The sequence below is a fragment of the Phascolarctos cinereus genome, unplaced genomic scaffold, assembly GCF_003287225.1.
Source record: "Phascolarctos cinereus isolate Bilbo 61053 unplaced genomic scaffold, phaCin_HiC Scaffold_5;HRSCAF=322, whole genome shotgun sequence".
NCBI lineage: Eukaryota > Metazoa > Chordata > Mammalia > Diprotodontia > Phascolarctidae > Phascolarctos > Phascolarctos cinereus.
The window spans coordinates 69,747,839-69,766,063 of NW_027555958.1; the positions used below are offsets into that span (position 1 = coordinate 69,747,839).

The 18,225-nt window shown below is 38.8% G+C and overlaps 1 protein-coding gene across 1 annotated transcript in view; it reads right to left on the reverse strand.

Moving 5' to 3' along the window:
- Positions 1–18,003, reverse strand: part of SLC71A1 (solute carrier family 71 member 1) — a 32,248-nt gene extending 14,245 nt beyond the window's left edge. Inside the window, exons 1-4 of the mRNA XM_020999790.2 lie at positions 17,754–18,003; positions 9,123–9,218; positions 2,045–2,107; positions 1,021–1,148 (exon numbers count right to left, since the gene is read on the reverse strand). Of these exons, the coding sequence (XP_020855449.1) occupies positions 1,021–1,148; positions 2,045–2,107; positions 9,123–9,218; positions 17,754–17,837 (371 nt within the window). The 5' untranslated portion in view covers positions 17,838–18,003. The remainder of the gene's footprint in view (positions 1–1,020; positions 1,149–2,044; positions 2,108–9,122; positions 9,219–17,753) is intronic.
- Positions 18,004–18,225: the final 222 nt, after the last annotated feature.

Below are 18,225 nucleotides of genomic sequence, written 5' to 3' on the forward strand. Positions count from 1 at the left end.
TCCACTTAGAGGACCTTTTTTTGAGTTTATCTTTTTCCAAAATATGCTTTTCATGATAAATTCTTTGTTCTGTCTCTGTATACTTCCAGAAAAACTTATTTTGTTCTTCAAAGATAGGTGTACTTTACATTCATGATTAGTTCAGGAAGAGCTACCTACTGAAGTTCCAATTTTCAATAAATGTTTAACCATCTATGGTATAATGCTCTAAAACTAGACCAACTTCAACCATAAGATGCATACTGAAAGATGAGAGCTTTCTGGAGCACATATATATATATATGTGTGTGTGTACTTATATATACACATATATAATAGATGTATGAATACAATAGAAATAACCAGGAATTTACAACATGAAAGATATATATTCACTGTGAAAGTTAGGGTAGTTAAAGGAACTAAGGTTGGGGGATTGGCCCTGGAACCTATAGTAATCATAGAAGCAAAGAAGATATCATCAAATTAACAGAATTGAATTCAGGTGGGACTGGCTACAGATACTCCTCTGTACTCTCTCTTACCTTAAAGAGAAGGCTAGAACTGGGGTAGATAAAAGCACAGTCTCTATTCAGATCAACACCTTAAACCAATCCAGCACTATATATTTATAACTATTTTTGTGGAAAAAAATGACCATGGGCAATAAAGAACTAACCACATGAAAAGTTTCAGTGAAATATAAAGGAAAAGGGTCAGAGGACAGGAAGCTTGGGATTTGCTCAGGCTGAGTAAGCTTAAATAAATCATTTAAACTCCCCAGACCTAATTCTCTTCATCTGTAAAATGGAAGTATTGAAGATCATCTAGTCTGAGGTAATTTCCAACTTTAAAATTCTACAATTCATGATTTGATTACTATATTCTCTCAAAGTCTTTTAACAAATATCAAACGCAAGTTCATGGTAGGGGAGGAAAACCTAACCCATAAGTTTAAAAAAAAAGGGAGGAAGGGAGAGAAATTACGGGAGAGAGTATGGAAGGTAGTATTAGTTGCTAAAATCTTAACTAATTACTCACCAGGGGCTGATCTTCATTAATGGGATTGGTGCACAAGTGAAAAATACTGTTAGTAGCAAGAAGGACTTTCGACCCCAAACATCAGAAAGAGCACCAATAAGAGGGGCACTGAGGAATGACAATAATCCCTAAAACAAGTTTTAAAAATGAAATTTACAAATTTATATAAACATTCTGGTCATTTTATTCACATAGAAAAATGACATACTGTGTATATAAATTATAATAAAGTATAAAATTTAACAAGTTTGCAGTCACTATAATTTAACATTGTCCTTCAGAGAAACATTATATTTCATGAACACATTTGAAACAACAACAATAACAACAACCCTGGTAGTATTACTAAGACTATGAAAAAAACCCCAAAGTTTTGATTCTGAAACACAACTTTACATGGATGAAAATAATTTCTATTTTCCTCATCTTCTATCAAAATTTTGGAAGGAGGGAAATAGTTCAGACAATAGTAACATAAAACCATTTGAAGGACTCCAAGAGTGAATCAAACAAAAAGACCTAGCTGAATTCTCAATCATGACAGATTATCACTATGATCAATTCCACGAGAATTGGTACATGTTAAGAGAGATGTTATTACTGTACTTTATATTTCTAAAAGTGACTATCAAATTTAACCTAGAATAAAAAGAGTTTATCAACTGATAAATCTATGCAGTATAGAGAAGGTCCAAGAATTCTTTTTGTTTCTACTTTCACATTCTTAATTTCTTTATAAAAAAAAAATCTCTGGAAAGGTGCCCAACAAATGAAAAATACAGTATTCTGTCATAAAATGGCTAATTTCAAAGATGGATATGCTGCAATAGAAATTATGTTATCAGTTATAAAAACTAAACAGGAGATACAAAAAGTATAGTCTACAAGAAATTATGCAGTTCACTAAATACCACTGCTACAAAAAATTAGGAGAAATAAAGTAATATTTAAAATTTCTATTAGTCTGTTTACAGCTCTCTGTGTGAATATGTGTGTTTATATGTATTTAAAAAATTGATTCTACCTTTACTCCTTGAATGAGGCCATTCATTAGAAAAGTATGTTTAGGGAAGGTTTCATGTAATACCTAAAAAACAATAATATTCTTATAAATACCATTAAAAGTTATACGATTCAATACACATAACAACAGTTCTTTATATAAAAAACTAGTTATTATTTCATAAAAACATGCAAAAATGTATATGAGAAAACATGTATGAAAATATACGATCCCAGTTCCTGGAGGGAAGGGACTCTTGTTTTTGTATCTTCCTTTGTATGTAGCACAGTATCTAATATAAGTTTGTATCCACACAACCTCCATGAATGTTTACTGAATAGCATCACAAGTATTACATAACCATTTGTTTGAATAAAAACCAATAAACTATGCTCAAGCTGAGCACCTTGTACATTAAGTCTTTCCTGGATACCCCAAGTTGTTAGCACCTATCCCTACCAAAAATTTTTACTTCATACATATTTTGCAATATATACACTTATTTTTGTGTATATGGATTCCCCTGATAGAATGTAAGCTCTAGATGGTTTCATTTGTCTTTGTATCCCTAGCACCTGGCACAGTGCCTAGAAAATCACTGTAAGTGCTTAATAAATGCTTGGTGACTGATTTATAAAAGCCAGTAAGCTAACTAAAGGGGGCATTAGTATCCTACTAATTCCTCCATGGTTTTGTCAAATTTCTTTATATTCCTCATATTTTTCTATGGTAACTGCATTCCATTTTATTAATGTACCAAAATGTATTTAATAATTTTCCTTTTGTCAGACATATAGGTTGACTTTAGTTTTTTTTAAAATTACAAATAATTCTGCTATGTAAATTTTTGAAAGAAAGTTTTTATTTAGTTTTTAATAATATTCATCAAGGCATATTCCCAATAATGGAACTGGGTCAAATGACACTGACAGTTCCATTCTCTAAAAAGATTAGTTTACAATTCCACCAATATTGGACTTAAGCAGACTCTAAGCTTACTACGAATCCCTAACAGCGTGATATAGCAGCCAAAAGAGTCAGGAATGCTATTCAGGATCAGGGAGGTGAGTGGTTTATTGCACTTTTCCCTGGTCAGACAACATTTGGAGTACTGTGATCATCAGTTATGGGCGCCACATTTCAGAGAGGATGTGAGTATGATGGAAAAGTTTCAGAGGACAATCCAGAACAGCAAAAGGGCTTATGACTCCATCACATTCTTTTCTCAGTCTCCTTTTCTAGAACTTTATCTAACAGCATGCCCACTAAATTGTTTCCCCTAAATGTCCGACTCAGGACATCTTCTCTTTTTTCTCTGTGAGGGGGTTTACTTAGGGTCCACAGGCTCCAAAGAAGTCCATGGATAGATTTCAGGGAGCCTGTAAATTTCTAAGAGAAAAAAAATTACATCTTTATCTCTCACTAACCTCTTGCTGAAAAATAACATTTACTTCAATTATTTGAAAACATTATTCTGGGAAAGGGGGGCATAGGCTTCACCAGGTTGCCAAAGGAATTCATGACAGAAAACAAGTTGTTACCTTATCAGATTCCATCAATGATCACCTCCATGCAGGTGATGCGTACATCCACGCATGTGCGGCACGTGCACACACACACACACACACACACACACACACACACACACACACAAACCCCCAGCCCTAGGTTTTCCTCTAACTCCAGCACCACCCAATGCCTTTTGGACATCTTGAACTGGATGTCCTATAAACATCTCAAATTCATTTTGGCCAAAACAGAACCCAACTTTCCTATTAACGTAAAGGGCACCATTATCCTCCAAGTCATCCAGACTCATACCTTGGTTGTCATCAACTCTCACTTGCATTTATCTCACATGCACAATCTGTTGTCAAATCTTGTCCTCTATAGCTTCACACCACCTCTCTTACACATCTCCTTTAACTCTAAATCTACAATTTTTTTTCAACCTGGCAGTCACTTTTTTGGTTTGCTTATCTCTCCCAACTTTACTTTCTGAATTGGGGTTTTGTGCCAAGACCAGGCTCTATTCCCTCCAGCAGAGTAGTCCTACTTGGCCTTGCCTTGGATCACCTGGGCTGACTTCTACCTCCCAGGGTTAAGCTCCTCAGAATTTATAAGGTTCAGAACACTGGATATTCAGGGATCACTATCATATTTTGGGGCAGAGTACTCGAGCCCTTGGGCGTTCTTGAGGATTGCTGCTGTGGTGCAATGATTGCCTCTTCCAGTAGCTTTCAAGGTTCCTCCTGCCGGATTCTGTCCACCCTTAGGATTTCTGACCAGTTTGGGGCTTTTGTAGGAGGGTCCGTTGCTTTTGCTGCTTTGAGACACAGATCCTTACAGGTTCCACCTGTCTCGGACCACACTGGAAGCTACAAGCTTGCTTCCCTATGCTGGCATTGGTTTTGCTAGCAGCCCCTGTTCCTTTAGCCAGAAGGTTCTGACTGACTTCTGAGTAGTTCTGGGGTGCAATTTAGTGTAGTTTCTCATTGAGTTTTTAATATTTTAATTTAATCAAACAAAATCCAACTTTTCACCTTTTCTCCTCAACTTCTCCCCCCAACCCAACTGAGAACACAAGCAAAACAAAACCCACTACAAATACATAGAGTCAATTAAAACAAATTTCCACATTGGCCATGTCCAAAAAAATATGTCTCATTTACATTCTAAGTCCTTTACCTCTCAATCAGGAGGTCGATAGCGTGTTTCATCGTTAGTTCTCTGGAATTCTGATTATCATACTGATAACAGTTCAGCACAATAGTATTCTATCACATTTATATTCCACAACTTGCTCATTCATTCTCCAATTTATAGGAACCCCTCAGATTCCCATTATTTGCCATCTCAGAGAGGTATAAATATTTTTGTACTTGCTTGGAGTTTGTTTTGCTTAGGACTAATCTTTCCCTTAACCTCTCCTCCCTCTAATTCCTTCTATTTCCCTTTTGAGAGAGAGCGAGAGAGAAAGAGAAAGAGAAGAGAGAGAGAGAGAGAGAGAGAGAGAGAGAGAGAGAGAGAGAGAGAGAGAGAGAGAGAGAGAGAGAGAGAGAGTGTGAATGGTGGTGGTGATGGTAGAAATAAGCATTAATATAGTGCTCATTATGTACCAGGCATTGTACTTAAGTGTTGTATAAATATTACCTCATTCAGTCCTTATAACAACTTTGTGCTATTATACTCATTTTAAAATTGAGGAAACAGAGGTGAAGTGACTTGCCTAGGGTGACCAAGCTAAGTATCTGAGGTCAAATTTGAACTCATGTCTTACTGATTCCTTGTTTGTACATGTCTACTTACGGATCCTGATTGTAAGGTAATTTTCCCTAATCTTCCTTTCTCCCTCAACTTCCAAGTGTATTCCTCTTCTCCTATCTTTCCTTTTTTTTTTTTGGTTTTGCTTTTGGCTTTTTTTGGTCCAGGCAATTGAGGTTAAGTGACTTGCCCAGGGTCACACAGCTAGCGTCAAGTGTCTGAGGCCAGATTTGAACTTAGGTCCTCCTGACTCTAGGGCTGGTACTCTATGCACTGTACCACCCCCAGCTGCTCCTTTTCCATTCTTTTCTTAAGATCATCAAGATATAACAGAACCATTTCCAGGCCTTGGATCCCAGTCTAACTGAACTCCATATATGAATCCCAATGATTATAGAGTTTTACCTTCTGCAGGAAGCCTTCCCCCAGCCCCTTTTAATTTCAGAGTTTTCTCTCTTTTAATTGTTTCCTATTTATGCTGTATATAGCTTCCTTTGTATATATTTGTTAGCAAGTTGCCACTCCCATTAGATTGTAAACTCCTTGAGAGTAGGGGCTATCTTTTGCTTCCTTTTGTACTCTAGCGCTTCGAAGTGCCTGGCACAAAGGAGGTGCTTAATAAATGTTTATTGAATTGAATCTCTCCATATTTCAATGTAAACAGTTTATCTTCCTCCCCAATATATTATTTCATAAATATTTCTCAATTAGATGTAAAATTTTTAAACTTTTCTTTTTAATTTTGAGTTCCAAATTCTCTCCTTCCCTCCCCTCCTCTCCCCCTCTTTCATCAGAAGGCAAGCAATTTTATATAGATTACACATGTGAAATCATGCAAAACTTATTTCTCTATTAGCATGTTAAGCAATTTATGCTTGTTTAGTCCTTTATCAGTGTTCATTCACTTTTGCCTTTTTATGTTTCTCTCCCCTCTTATGTTTCAACTTTGAAGTTTCTCCACAGCTCTGGTATTTTCATTAAGAATGTATGGAAGTCCAATATTTCATTAAAGGTTCATTTTTCCCCATGTGGCATTATAGTAAGTTTTGCTGGTAAGTTTTATTCTGTGCTGTAAGCACACATCCTTCGCTTCTAGAATATCATATTCCAAGTTCTCTGCTCCTTTAGTATGGTGGCTGCTAAATCATGTGTGATCCTGACTGTGGCTCCTCAGTACTTGAACTTTTTTTTCTGGATGGCAGCAGGATTTTTTCCTTTCACCTGTAAGCTATAGTTCTTGGCTATGATGCTCCTGGGAATTTTCATTTTAGGTGTTCCCCCCTATCCCAAGAGGTGACTAGTGGATTCTTTATATTTCCACTTTGCCCTCTGGTTCTAAGAGATCTGGGCAGTTTTATCATTTTTTGAAATATGATGCTAGACTTTTTTTTTTGGTCACTGTGATAGTCCAATAATTCTTAAGGTTTTTCAGGTCAACTGTTTTTGTTATAAGATACTTTACTTTTTCTTCTATTTTTTTTCAGCCTTTTGATTTTGTTTTAATATTTCTTCTTGACTCATGAAGTCATCAGCTTCTATTTGCTCCATTCTAATTTTAAGGGAGTTTGTTGCTTGAAGAAGCTCTTATGCTAAGCCATTAATTAATTCCCTTTCAAATTCTGTCTTTATAGCTCTCATCTCTCTTCCAATTTTTTCTCTTCAAGTGCTCTCATTCCATTTATAAAAATATTTTAAACTCTTTTATAAAAGATTCTTCCTTCATCTCTTTTTCAGAAACTGTAACTGAGTTTGTGCCCAAACCGTGTTTTTCTCTAAGGGATTGTTATAGATGTTCTGAAGTAATTTTTCTTTTTTTTTTTTTTTTAATATTTGTATCCTGAGCATTTCTGCCAAACAGTTTATTATGGTGGGGTTCTTTTTTTGTTTGTCCATTCTTCCAGCCTATTTCCTGACTTCAGACTTGATGTTAGGGCTGGGCTCTGCCACACTTCTGGAGGGAAGGTTTGGAATGGTCCTGTTGCTGCTTTCCTGGGGTACTGGGTGTTGTGTGTTATTCCAGGATCTCAGGGGCAGGCTGGATACCTACAAACTTTCAGTGGTCCTTAAGTGCTCTGATTGCTGTCCCCTGGCCTGAGTTCTGCAAGTACCTGACCTAGGCTTGGATCTATGCAAGAGTAGATTGCTGCTGGATTTGGCAATTAAGAGCTCACTGGAAAGAGCAGTTTCAGTTGAATGGTGAGGTTAGAAGTCAGGCTGCAGAGAGTTTAAGAGAGCTAAGGGGAGAGAAAATGGAAACAACAACTGTAGCCAGCTTTCTCAAGACTGGAAGATAAAATAAAGGAGAAATAGCTAGTGGGAATGGATAAATCAAGTGAGAGTTCTTTAAGGCTAGGGGAAACAGGGGAGACATGGTCATGATTGTAGGCAGCAGGGATGGAGCCAGTAGATAAGGAGATTGAAAAGCAGAAAAAGTATGAATGATACAAGAGGTAATATGCTGAGAAAATGGATGGAATGGGATCAGAGGTACACAGAGGGGTTAGCCTTAGCAAAAATAGTCACCTCTTCATGAGACAGAGATGAAGGAGGAAATAATCATAGAAGACTTATCTGAATGATGTGGTATGAGCAGAGGAGAAAAGTGAGCCTTTGTCAAATGGCCTGTTTTGTTTTTTTTTTTTAAATGAAGTACAAGGCAAGATTTTCAGATGAGAATTAGCACCTGGAACATAGGAACAAGGGATCTAGGGATTTGAGTGTAGAGGGAGCACAGAATTGAACTGATGTACCTCAGTGTCAATATAGAGAAAAGAGAAGGTATAACCAGTGTACAGTGACAGCCTGGGAAAGAACTGAGGGATTTAAGGTTACAATGAAGACAAAAACAAGGTTGGAGACATAAAGTAGAGGAAAATACAGAGTGACAGAAGATTATGATCAGGTAAAGGAATTTCAGAATTCATTATCATGGGAATGGAAGATGTCTAAGTAATGGTAAAACTGGGTGACCATGATGACCAGCTCTGTGTAGCTAGGTGTAGGAAGAGGCTATGGGAATGAAAAAGACTGAAGAAATGGGAAGTGGGGATATTTGGGGGACCATATAAATACATATGAAAAAGTCTAATATGAGGGCAAGAGTTGAGGAAGAGAGACCTTTAACTAGGCACTGAATTCATTACAATATTTTATGCTTTTCTGTGTGATGAAAAGTTGTGGAATTAAATACAGTAGAGTGTTGACTCCTTTTATTTTTATATCTTCACGACCTGGAAGCAAAAGCTATACTTATACGGTATACTGTAGAATGGACTTCTCAGGTACAAGTTTAGAATAGATGACCCTTGAGGGTCCTCTCCCAACTCTCAGATTCTGTGTGACCTGAACAAAGTAATTGAAACAAAGGACAGTGTTGAAGATACAGTGATTTGCTGAGGCTATGGGAGTGGAAAACATCTAAGGAAGAGTACACAGAGCATAGAACAAAGAACTAAAGAATAAATTTTGATTATGTCAATATTTAGGAAAGAAGAGGAACTACTAAAAGATACAGAAATAATAGGAGATGCAGAATAGCATAATATTAAGAAGCTTAAGAAGATAGAAAGAAAAACACCACCAAATATTACAAAGAGAGGACAGCAAGACTGGAGAGATCTTTAGGCAGAAAGGAAAAGAGCTAATGGAGAAGGAAAGAATGAAGATGCTAGAAAGAAGATGACTGCAAAAATGAATGGTGATAGAGGGAATGAATCAAGGGCAGTAATTAAATGTTTAACTTTGGAAAAGAGGGACAACACTTTCTGAGTCCTTAAGGAAACAAGGCAGGGTAGGTATATTAACAAATATATCATATGAGCCAATAATTACTTACCACCAAGGTAGGTGCTGTCAATAATCCCCAAGCAAAAAACTCCAAGAAGATAACTATTACCGCATGATAAACACTAGGTGAACCTATTCCTTGAGGCTATGAGAAAGACAAAAAACAAAGCACAAAAATCACCAGTTAGTTCCTTCCAAAATCAGTACAAAATTTTCTGCAGCACATAAACATTTCTCTAAAAAATTTACAAGTAATGCATTTAGAAAGGGTCATCAAAATTAGAAGGAATGCTCAAAAATGAAGTAGTCAAGAACCGACAAAGCTTTTTGGTTGATGAATGCCCTTTTGGTGGATTTTTGCTGGACTGACATGTTATTTGAACTTCGACTTCATGTTCTTAAGTATCAGATTAAAGTAATCTGTAACTTAAAAAAAACAAAACGGTCTCCAACTAGTATATTTAGAGGATGTAGTAAAATACAAATTACCTTGGAAATCTAATATTAATTTCTACCCAATGCAATAATCTCCTTTATACCCTTTATCACTTCCATATGGTTCAAGTCACCATTCACTGAAAACTTCTAATGTCAGGGAATCACATTCCACAGTAAAATCACTCTAATTTTAAGTTATTTCACAATAAAACAGTATTATCCTGTAAGGACCAATGAGTATAAATAACCCAAAGAAACATGCAAAGTCTTTTATGAATTGAAGATGCAGAAAAGAAGAACCAAAAGAACAATATACACAATGACAACACTAACATAAACAGACAATACAATTCAGGTAAAAAAAAAAAGTCAAATGACTAATGATAGTTTCAGATGACTATGTTAAAAACCCATTTCTTTTCTATTAAGGAATGGTAAAATTAAATGTACTATCAAGCAAAACAGTCTAATATAATAAAAGTTGAGACTTCTTTAAAGTAAGAAAAGTACTATAGACGTGCAGGGAAAATAAGACATTACTGTGCCCACCATCAATCCAATCAACGTCTTAAGGACCTACAATGTGTAAGGTATTCCTATCAGTTGTCAAGACCTATGCTCCACCTTCTTAACATCTTTCACATGCTCCCTTCTCTCCTCAGAGACTGTCACCACTTTAGTGTAGGCCTTTATCGCCTCATACCTAGATGACAGCATTAGCTTGTGGGATGCTCTTTCTATTTCAAGTCTCTCCTCACTATGGTCCATTCCCCAAATCAATCTGTCAAATTAATCTTCTCCCCATCTCCATCTCATTCAATAAATGCCAGTGGCTCCCCTTCTAAGATACAATATTAAGTCCTTTGTTTGGCATTCAAATCCCTTCATAATCTGGCCCCCTCCCACCTTTGCAGCATTCTTTACATCCTCCTTGCTTCTACATATTCTGTGGTCCAGTGACACCATCTTCTTTGATGTTCTTCCCACAAGACTTGATCAATCAATGAATCGATAAGCATTTATGTGCCAGGCATGTGGTAAGAGCTGGTCTCCAAGAGACTCTAGATATTTTCACTGGCTATTCCTTATACCTGGAACTCTCACTCTCCTCATCTCCATGTTCTGGCTTCTCTGACTTTCTCAGCTCAAATTCTACCTTCTGCAATAAGACTTTTCAGTCCTCCTTAAACTAAGTGCCTTTCCTTTGAGATTCTCTCCAATTTTATCCTGTATATATCTTGTTTGCACAGAGTTGTTTGAATGTGAGAACTGATACTCTGTGTGTGTGTGTGTGTATCCCCAACACTTAGTACAATGCCTGGCACTTAATACTTCTTGATTGACAAGGTGCTGCAGATACAAAAACAAAACAAAAAACAAAATGCATCAATATTTTTTAAAGTTCCTTCACACAGTATGTTGAACAAGTGTCTCCCTGTAACAACCAATTGGTAAGAAGCAAAAAAGCAAAAGCCAATGAACTGGGTCTAAGTTCTACTCTCTAAAGCAAGAGTTCTTAACTTTTTTGTCATGATTACCCTTTGGTAGTCTGGTACAACCTATGGGCCCCTTTGTAGAATAATGTTTTTAAATAAATAAAATACATAGCAATACAAAGAAAGCCAATTATATTGAAGTCTACTTATCAAAATATGTACTTTTAAAAGTTCATGGACCTCAGGCCAAGAAGGAGCCTGCAGTCTGAAGTCTAATGGCCCTTTTACATGACAAACCTTCAAGTATCACTAATTTGGATTATGTTAATTTAGGTAAAATTTTTTAAAAGGTTTTTTTTAATGAAAGAAAATTCTTTAATCTGCTATTTTAAGGACGATCATTGTATATGCAAATACATATTATTACAAATGAATTTTGGATATGTTTTTTTTTTAAAGCCCACTATGACTTACATTTGGTCATAATGGATCAAATCAACTGCTATTGATTTGAATTGTGATACTTGCTAAAAAGCAGCAGTACTGCATTTCTTATATATAAAAAAAATATGCTTGAATGATGTGGGAGGCCGAGTCCTTATGGAAAATCTCTAAGTCCTTATAGACTTTAGGGGTCAGTACGTATAGAGGCTTGCCTCAGGATAAACGCTCCCATGACTCTTGCCCTAACTCTGCTTGTTATGGTTTGTTGATTCTAAGTTCTTACTCATGGCCAGCCTTAAGACTAGGTGGCTGACTCCGGCAGACAATACTAAGAACTGGGCAGGGAAACAATAGATATGAAATTTGGCATTAAAACTACTTTCTCATGAGAAAATGAGGATCTTTAGCTGCTTAGATTGTTTATGTCATCAACTAGCACTTATAGATCATTTCTCATGGTACAAAGCTGTTTTCTATATAATCTTGTAACCTCTGAAAATAAACCAGTCTTATGAGCATCAGTCTGAGACTTGCCTAGCCCGACTTTTCTCTCTCCAGTTCCCCTTTCCCTTTTTCTTCACCTTTCTGTGGTACATTCACGACGGCTGCTGGCAGAATGACTTTCTCCTTAATTAGTGGGGCTTTAAATTTGAAAACCACATTTTAATAAGCTTGACAGTATCAAGATTATTACATTTTATTCAACCTATTAGCATATCAACTTAGAACACTATATTATTTCTCGAATTATATTTTCCAAAAAAGTTCCCAGAAGGAAAAAATCTGGAAAGGCACACAAGTACACATTAAAAATATTTCCATACAGCTTTCTGTGTCTTTCTCATTTAATCAACAAGCTTTTTAATCCTCTTACTGGGTTGTCAGGCATTGTGCTGGATGCTGGGACAAAGGACAAAAATAAAATAGTCTCTGCCCTCAAGGAATTTACATTTTAGTGGAGGTGACAACCTGTACCTAAATAAGTACATGCAAAATATGTACAAAATAAATTTAAGGCAATTTTTTTTGGAGGGGGGACACAAGGGAGCATTAGAAGCTAAAAGGATAAGGAAAGCCTTCGTGAAGACTCTAGCTCGAGTAGAGTTTTTAAGGAAACAACAGGATTCAAAGAAACCTGGATGAGGTGGGAAAACATTCTAGAAATGAGGCACAGCTAGGACAAAGATGACGAGGAATGGATTATCTTCTATGAAGAGATAACAAGGTCAGTTTGATGGAACTACAGAATGTGGAAAGAGGATTAATAGCCAAGTGTTGCTATAGATCAAGCTGGGCCTCCCTAGGGCTATATAAGCCTTTGCCCAGGAAACCCTGTCTCTTTTTATTTCCAATGTCTACTTAAGGAAAAGTGTTGCCAAGGTCAGAGGGTGAGCTCAGGCCCCAACCTAGGCTGAAACTTGCCAACATAAACCTCAGAATCTGTACAGTTGCCATTGCCCACCCTTGTGTCCTATTTGCAACTGTGAACCATGGGGCCTAAAATCTGAAGCAACGTCCACATGTTACACTGGTATTTACCTTACCTGAGGTTCCTGCCATTTTTGTTTCCCTCAGCTTTTCCCCAATTCCCATCATGTCCTATGAACTTCGTCTTTTTCTCTGATCCTTATACCTCCCTTTATCATTTTTCAATTTATATCTGTCTTGTTCTGGGCTATTCCTCCCCATTAGATGTCTTATAGGTAGGGAACCTTATCTTGAATTTTCTGATAGACTCTCAATCTCAAATATAAAACTTCCCTATTATTGTTGAGGGCACCATCATACTCTGAGTCACCAATGTTCAAAATCTAGAGTTCATCCTCAACTATTTCAATTTCCACTTTCTCCTTGTGGGCCTTCTACCTATTCATCTGCTCCTTCTTGGTTTCTTTTTGCTGGATTCTCACCCAAATCATGCCCTCTAACCTTAGATGTCCCACAGAGTCCTGTCCTGGGTCCTTCTTTCTTCTCCCTCTATATTACTTCACTTGGTGATCTTATCAGTTCCCACGAATTTAATTACCATCTCTATGCTGATGATTTCCAAATCTACCTATCTTGCCTCAAACTCACTGCTGAGTTCCAATCTTGTCTCTCCAATTGTCTTCCAGACATCTCCAACTGGATGTCCAACAGGCCTTTTAAACTCAACACCTCCAAGCTGTACAATCAAATCTGCCCCCCTTCCTAACTCCCCTAATAAGTAAAGCACAACACTATCCTCCCAGTCCCTCATGCTTGCAACCTTGTTGTCATTCTCCTCTCCTCATTATGTCTTATATCCCATATACAATCTGTTGACGGGGCCTGTTGATTTCACTTTTATAGTATCTCTTGAATATGGCTCCTTTGCTTCTCTGAAACTGCCACCAGCTTGGTGCAGGCTCTCATCTCCTACCCCTGTACTGCTTCAATACCCTGCTGGTGGGTCTGTCTGCCTCAAGTCTCTTCCCACTCCAAATCATCTTCCATTTAGCCACCAAAGTGATTTTCCTAAAGCACAGGCCACACACCTCCAATAATCAATCTCCTTTAGTGGCTCCCTATCACCTTCAGGATTCTATACAAAACCCTCTGTTTGGCATTCAAAACCCTTCATAACCTAATCCCCTCCTACCTTTCCAGTCTTCTTACACCTTACTTCATCATATAATCTTCCATTCAGTGACACTGGCCTCCTTGTTATTCCATGAACAAAACACTCCCATCTTTGTCTAGGGATTTTCTCTAGCTGTCCCCCATCCCTAGAATGCTCTCCTTCATCTCTGCCTACCGGCATCTCTGATTTCCTGTCAGTACCAACTAAAATCCCATCATTCCTAATTCTGGTATCATTCCCCTGTTAATTATTTCCCATTTATACTGTATATAGCTTTTTGTACATATTTGTTTATTGTCTCCCAGACTATAAGTTCCTAGTGTAGGGGCTGTCTTTTGCCTCTTTTTGTATCCCCAGCGCTTAGTCTGGCATATTCTACACACTTAATAAATGTTTACTGATTGAGTGACTATATGAGTAACATGGTGAGTTGTAATGGATAGAAAGCTGGACTCAGATACAGGAAGACCTGAATTTAAGTCCTGTCTCTGACACATACTGGTTATGTGACCCTGGGCAAGTCACTTACCTCAGTGCTTAACTCTTTTAATGCATGTATCACAGAAGTGCTGACTTGTATCGATAGATGTAGTATAGCTTCCTTGTCTATGAAATCACCAGCCTAGGCCTTAAGCTTATCCAATTTGACTATACTCACAAAGCCAGTATCATAGGCAGGATTTGAGTCACAAAAACATACACATAAATAAAAATATATACAAAGTAACTTACAGAGAAGGAAACTGAAGTTCAAAGAGGCTAAAATAAAGGCCTAAACTTGCACCAATGTCACAATGATGGTAAATAGCAGAGCCAATATATAAACTTTGTACCTGACTCCAAATCTACCACTTTTTTGTATGTTGTCTTCCTTCGTTACACTGTCTGATCCTTGAGTGCAGGGACTGTCTGCTTAGCATAAAGCCTGGCACACAGTAGGCACTTAATGTTCACTGACTGCTTGAATGCCCAAATCCTCACTCTCCCTCATTTCAAATTTCCAATCAGATGTCCAATCTTATATCTACCTCCACAAAGTTCTCATCCATTCTATTCTCTCCATTCACATAGCCACCTTACTAATTCCTCTTCCAAACTGACCTTCCAGATTCAAGTCTTTTCCCTCTACAATCCTAAATCACAGATCTTACCATGTCACTCTTCTCCTCAATAACTAGAGCTCCCTATTACCTCTAGGATCAACTACAAATGACTCTAGCATTTAAATTCCTTTATATGGTGGTTCTTAGTTGCCTTTCCAGGTTTAGTCACATTCATTTTTCCTACTCTCCTGCTTAGCCAAACTAGCATCCTAACTATCCTTCACAGACAAATCCCACCTCCCATATCTCTGCTATTAGGGCTATAAAGACAAAAGTCTTGCTTTTTAGTCCTTGCTCTCAAGGAATTTACACTCTTTAGGTACAGGCATGCACATAGGAGACGATCTGGAGGAGTTAGGAGGAAATTGGTAAAGGCCTTATGTAGAAAATGGTGCTTGCACTGAGTCTTGAAAGAGACTAGGGATTCTAAGAAGTGGAGGGGAGGACAGAGTATATTCCAGGAAGGGAGACAGTCATTTCGAAGGCATGTAGATGAAAGATGAAATGCGATGTGTGAGGAATCATATATAATAAGATTACAAAGTAGGCTGGAGGCTTGTTGTGAAGGGCTTTAAATGAAAAACAATTTATATTATCCTACAAGTACCTGTCAAGAAGCCACTTGAATTTATTGAGAAAGGGAGTGACATAGTAAGATCTGTGATTTAATAATATCATTCTGGCAACCAGTGTAGAAAATGATGGAAAAGGGAGAGATCCGAGGTAAAGAGACCCATTAAGAGATGTTGCAATAGTCCAGGAGAAAGAAGAAGGCCTCAACTAGTATGGCAGCTATGTAAGTGGAGAAAAGAGAAAGGATAAAAAGATGTTGTGGTAGGAAAATTAAAACCTGGCAACTGACTAAAAATGTGAGGTAAAAGAGAATGAGAAGTCATGGATGACCCTAAGACTGTGAACTAGGGTGACTAGAAGAATGACAGAACTCTCAATAGAAATAAGATAGTTCAGAACAGGGGTAAAATATAATCAGTTCAGTTTTAAACATCAAGACAATACAATCTGAAAAGGTACAATTTTCTGATAAAGTGAATCACTTTTACCTGAAATAAAACTATACGCAAAGTAAAGACAGCTTTGATTTGTCTTAACCAAAGTAATTTAATCAATGCGCAAAGTAAAGACAGCTTTGATTTGTCTTAACCAAAGTAATTTAATCAATGAAGTTAAACAAAAAAATGTGGGCTGAATTTCAAATGTCCCTCCCCATCAAATGTCCAGTAAAATAAAAGTTTTAGAGATTTTATTGTTCTGAATTGTGCGCTTTCACTGGTGGGAAGAAATACCATCTACCAATTCATTCAACAACTTCTCTGCAACTTACAATCTTGGGAAGTTGCTTAGTGTATTGAGAGGTTAAGTGATTTGTAGAATAAGGCTTGAATTCAACTCTTCCTGACTCCAAGGCCAGAACTCTTATCCATTATGCTGGGATACACTAATATATATCGCTTATTTTACGACTTATCTCGAAGGATTTGTTGTGAGAAATACTTCAAAACTCTGCATAAACATATTATTAAACAAAAAAATCTTCCCAACTTACCAGAGTTCTTAGCATATTGTTTGAAGTGAGAAAATTAACTTTTTCCACTTCAGTTGAACAAATATGTACTAAGCATCCTAACACTCTTCTGTACAAGACAAAGTTTATATTCACTTACACACAAGTATCTATATATGTACCTCTATATTTGTGTACCTCACACATACACATTGTGCTCACTATTCCTTATTCCTTTGACATATTACATGGGGGGGACACACACGCCTGTGTACATTTGCGTAAACACACACCTACACATATTACACGCACATGTGAATGTATGTGTATACATACGCAACCACACAGACATGTATGCACACACATGTATATGCTCATACGTTATGTAGAAATTTTACAGGAAACTAATTATAAAACTGGAAACATTTTCAGTTGACTATCCTATTCTTTTTCGGGGCAACAAAGACCATCACGGTGCAGCCTTGATGAATTTTCAATTTTTAAAATAAAGATGGGTAGCTCTTTTCAACCAACTAACCCTTCCCCCACATACACACCTGCCCATATTCCACTAACCAAGCCCACGCGAAAGCCCATTGTGATGCCAAGGCTTCCAGAAAGCACACACTTTCCCTGCAGCAGTCTCGCCCCTACAGCGGTACGAAGGCATTCCCCGGGCGCCCCTCGGCCCGCACAGCACATCCGGCGCCCACCCAGGGCCCTTCAATCCGCGCGCCGGCCGCGGCGCTCTGAACCGGGGACGGACCAAGAAAGCGCCTTTCACACGGCGACGACGAAGACAACGCACCCATCTCCCCTGAGCCGCGATCTGAGAAGATGCTCGAGAAGCTGCGGCTGCGAGGGAGGTTAGGGGTCCCAAACAGGGCCAAGCTCCGCGCGGCGCAGCGCCCGCGGCCCCTCGGAACGGAGCATATGGCAGCGGGCAAGCCCGAGGCCCCCGCCTCCCCGAGCCCGAGGGCAGCGCCAGGTCCGTCCGGGGCCGGGCCTCGGGGCGCTGGCTCCGGGGTCGGGGGAGGACCCCAGCCGTTAAGAGCCGCGCCGCGGGCACGGCGGGGATACAGACAGTCCGTCCGGGGCGGAGCCGGGGAAGGGCTCGGAGGAAAGAGAAACCTACCGTGCCCCCGTCCTTAATGATGATTTTCTTGGCTAGCATGATACTTCGGTTCGCAGCCCGTTTCTTCTTCTTCCCTTGAGTCATTTTACCATTCTCGAGTCCCGGCGCCTTCGCGTAAGACCCTCCCGGCTGGCCTGAGCTGCGAGTGCCTGGCCCGCAGCCTCCGAGCCCGCAGCCAAGCCCGAGCCGCTCAGGCTACCGCCGCCATGTTGGGAACCCGGCCCGCTGCCAGCCCAGCCTGACGTGACATCACGTCACGTCGGGCGATTCCCGGGCTGGCCCCGCCTCCGGGGCACGTGACACCACCCGACCTCTCGGAAGCTGCCGTCGCCTCGCCTCCCCTCCTCTGCCCGGGGCTCGAATCTATTTTTCCGTCTCACTCTTGTGAGTGGGAGACAGGCGCGGGTGGGCATGGATTTAGGTACTTGAGAATGAGTGGGTGGAAATGTTAAACAGGATCTCAGATTGTGGT